The following is a 3,262-nucleotide window of genomic DNA, read 5'->3' on the forward strand; positions in this document are numbered from 1 at the left end:
TTTCAAAATTAACCTAACAAAAAAAAAAAAAAGAGCTAAGAAAGTAAATTTGCAATTATTAGAATAAGGAAATTATTAAAATTGTTTTTTTTTTTTTTTTTTTTCATTTTACAATCGAGTTTAACAAGGGGTCATCCCAATAATGATTTTCAGGTGGTGAATGAGTTCATTATTTCCTCTTCTACACTTCAAATTCTTTGCAGCCATTTGACATGGTAACTGCGTGATACCATTGGAACTACATTATCTAAACTCTTCCTTGAAGAATAGTGGGATTATCATTTTTCCCGAAACAAGCCCCAGCTAACCTTAAAATATCATACTCTTCCTCTTCCTTGGGTAAGTTCAAAGAGAAACAATAATAAACAATGCAAGCGAAAAAGGGCCCAACCCAGAAAACCCAATGGCCATCCCACAATCTGCCTCCTTGCAACAATGCTGGAGCCAAGCATCTTGCAGGGTTCAGACCCACACCTGCATAGCCAGCCCTCCCGGTAACTGTGATTGACACAAACACTGCTAGGGCCATAGACCCTGCTAGCACAACACACACCATTGCTATGCCAAGTTCCTTGCACCTTTTTTTGTCAAATCCCAATGTCACACCAAGAAAGAGTACCAAACATGTGCAAACGAATTCTAAGGTCAATGCAATTTCAGGGCTAAGTGCAGATGTTGCTCCATTGCCATCAATGGTGCAACCACCTAAGGAATGATTTTGCACTGTTTTATGGTCCATCACATTTTTCAGTATAATAAAACCAATTATTGAGCCAACACATTGAGCCAAGACATAGATGGCTGCACGAGCAAGAGTTACAAGACCCCTAAGGGCAGCTATGAATGTAAACGCTGGGCTCATGTGGCCTCCAGATAATGGAATTGTAACCATGAGGAATACGAAGGCTATAATGAAGACAGCTAGTGGGACAAGAAGCTTTGGTTCAACCGCATGTGAGTCCAAGCATGAGATTATGGTTGTGGTGAGGGTGAATACAATTAAGGCCGTTGCTACTAACTCTGTGATAGCTGCCTTCCACATCTGAAATTGAAAATCAAGAGGGAACATCAATCTCCATTCCTTAATTTGAAGAAATCATGCACTTATTTAACATAAAATTATAAAAGAAATTAGGCACTTGAAATAATATTCTAGGGGTGGGACTAAAAAGCTGAAAATGTAGAAGTTGAAATGGTATGCATGTCAAGTAATTAAATAAGTATTGGCATGCAATAAGTAAAACAATTTAGGCGGATGAAATATTTCATGGGACATTATATTTTGATAGATGATCCTTTAAATGAACTAGTTGCTAACCTGCAAGACGCGCAAGGAATTTTTTCTTGAAGTTAATGCATATATACACATTATAATTAAAGCAAATTCTCTGTAATCAAGATGAAAAGCAAAACAAACTTCTCAAGAACTCAAAAGGAAAAAGAGGTGAAGAAAATATTCATTCCTAAACAAAATATACTTGCATAAAGCATCATCAAAGTACAATAGATATTGACAATTATTCCCCAAAATAAACTTTCTTAAAATCCAAACTTTCTCACCCTATTTCCAAAATAAGTATTACCTATCTAAAAAATTATAAATCGGAAAAAACAAGGAGACTAGGTGAAGAAGAGTAATAGTAAGGTGAAGAATTATGGGGAAGAAGAAGAGTTACAAAAATGAGAAGAAGGGTTGGAAGAATGACGAGGACGAGAAAAGCCAAGAAACAAATATTGAATACTAAAAATCCATTAGCATGTATTGTACAGAAATGATAATATATTATCATTTCTTTATATTTCATATTTCCAAAAAAAAAAAAGATGAAAAATTGTTAAGAAAAATGAGCAGTGTGGCTGATAATGTGGGGCAATAGAAGTTTTGCAAAATTAAATGCAATGCTTCCATTATTATATGTAGTATAGATAGTAAAATCTCTCTCCATTGCAAGTTATGTGTATAACAACTATTTTTGCAATTATTTTTTCAAAACTTGTTAAGTTGATAACTTATGATATGATATGAGCAACATCATTTTTACATAAGTTTACTACTAATAAAATTTTAATTATGAACCAATTGTGATAAACCATATCAATAGTTGTGAACAATTTTAAGTCCCTAAACTTCTTGTAGAATGAATCATGTAATATTGTGGAACATCATCCCAAGTAGATAAATTGTGATTAAGAAATTTATTATAGCCAATTATAAAATCGGAATAATAAGTGTAACAAATGGAACTTGAAGGAAATAATTATAATATGATACACTAAGCACAACAATAAAATTCTGGAACATCATCTCAAGTAGATAAATTGTGATTAAGAAATATACTTATAGCCCATTATAGAATTCGAATAATACGTGTAACAAATGGATCTAATTATAATGTATAATATACTAAGCACAAAAATAAACCAAGCTTACCTCTGGAGAGTAAAATTCATGGGCACCTATGAAAGCAAGAAATTTGGTTTTGAAGGAGTAATTGTCTGCCTCATATTTCTCGAGTGATCTTGGCAATTGTGAACCAGCTTTGTTTGTTAAAACATTATCCATGACTTTAGGTCTAAGAGAAAGGCATTAGATCTTCCAATTTAATGAATATTTTTCATCAGAACTCTAATATATAGAAGAGAAAGGGAAAATGAAATACTGGCAATAACAAATTTTGCCACATCTTATTTTCACAAGTGAAAACTCTGCCAGCGCCAAACTTTTCCACTTCTAAATGTCACAATTGAAAATGCCACATATTTTTCCATATTAAACTTGGAATGACTTGGAAATGGCCATGATTTCTGTGGCATTTTGCATAAGACAGTGGGAGAATATGTTATGTTATACGATTTATGCAATTGTAGAAAGCGCAACAATATCCTTTACTTCCAAGAAAATTCATCCTAAGGAATAAAGGAAGCCATTTTTTGTCAAGAAAACAAAAGTTGCCTTTTGAAAGAAAAACTTTGTAAGGTCACCTGTCCTTTTCACTTTATGATGGTTGTAGACGCTCATTCTTTGCAAGCCCAGAAGAGAGAGAGGCCCAAAGTCATGGGCTAAAGAAAGTATTGTGGAAGTACCATTAAGCGAGTGGCAGGAACAACGAATAGTGGGTCTAACAAACAAATAAATAGATCCTGAGGAAGTAAGTGGGCCTAAAAAGGCCCGGAAGAAAGTAACCACAAACCCATGGGCTGTATAGATGTGGAAAAGTGAGAAAGGGTCATAGCTGCTACGGCAGGCCCAAAGTAGTGCAAG

General features: G+C 34.2%; 1 protein-coding gene across 1 annotated transcript; it reads right to left on the reverse strand.

Moving 5' to 3' along the window:
• Positions 1-247: 247 nt before the first annotated feature.
• LOC142644447 (aquaporin PIP2-7-like) lies at positions 248-2,467 on the reverse strand. Its single transcript, XM_075819062.1, has 2 exons — positions 2,432-2,467; positions 248-1,042 (listed from the first exon to the last, which is right to left on the reverse strand). Exon 2 carries the CDS (start codon positions 1,040-1,042, stop codon positions 248-250), a length of 795 nt encoding a protein of 264 aa, XP_075675177.1. The 5' UTR covers positions 2,432-2,467.
• Between the last annotated feature and the right edge of the window lie 795 nt (positions 2,468-3,262).

This window comes from Castanea sativa, chromosome 7 (assembly GCF_040712315.1).
Source record: "Castanea sativa cultivar Marrone di Chiusa Pesio chromosome 7, ASM4071231v1".
Lineage (NCBI taxonomy): Eukaryota > Viridiplantae > Streptophyta > Magnoliopsida > Fagales > Fagaceae > Castanea > Castanea sativa.

Excerpts from the sequence above, each read along its gene's own strand:
- LOC142644447 (XM_075819062.1), bottom strand. The coding sequence starts at position 1,042 with ATGTGGAAGGCAGCTATCACAGAGTTAGTAGCAACGGCCTTAATTGTA.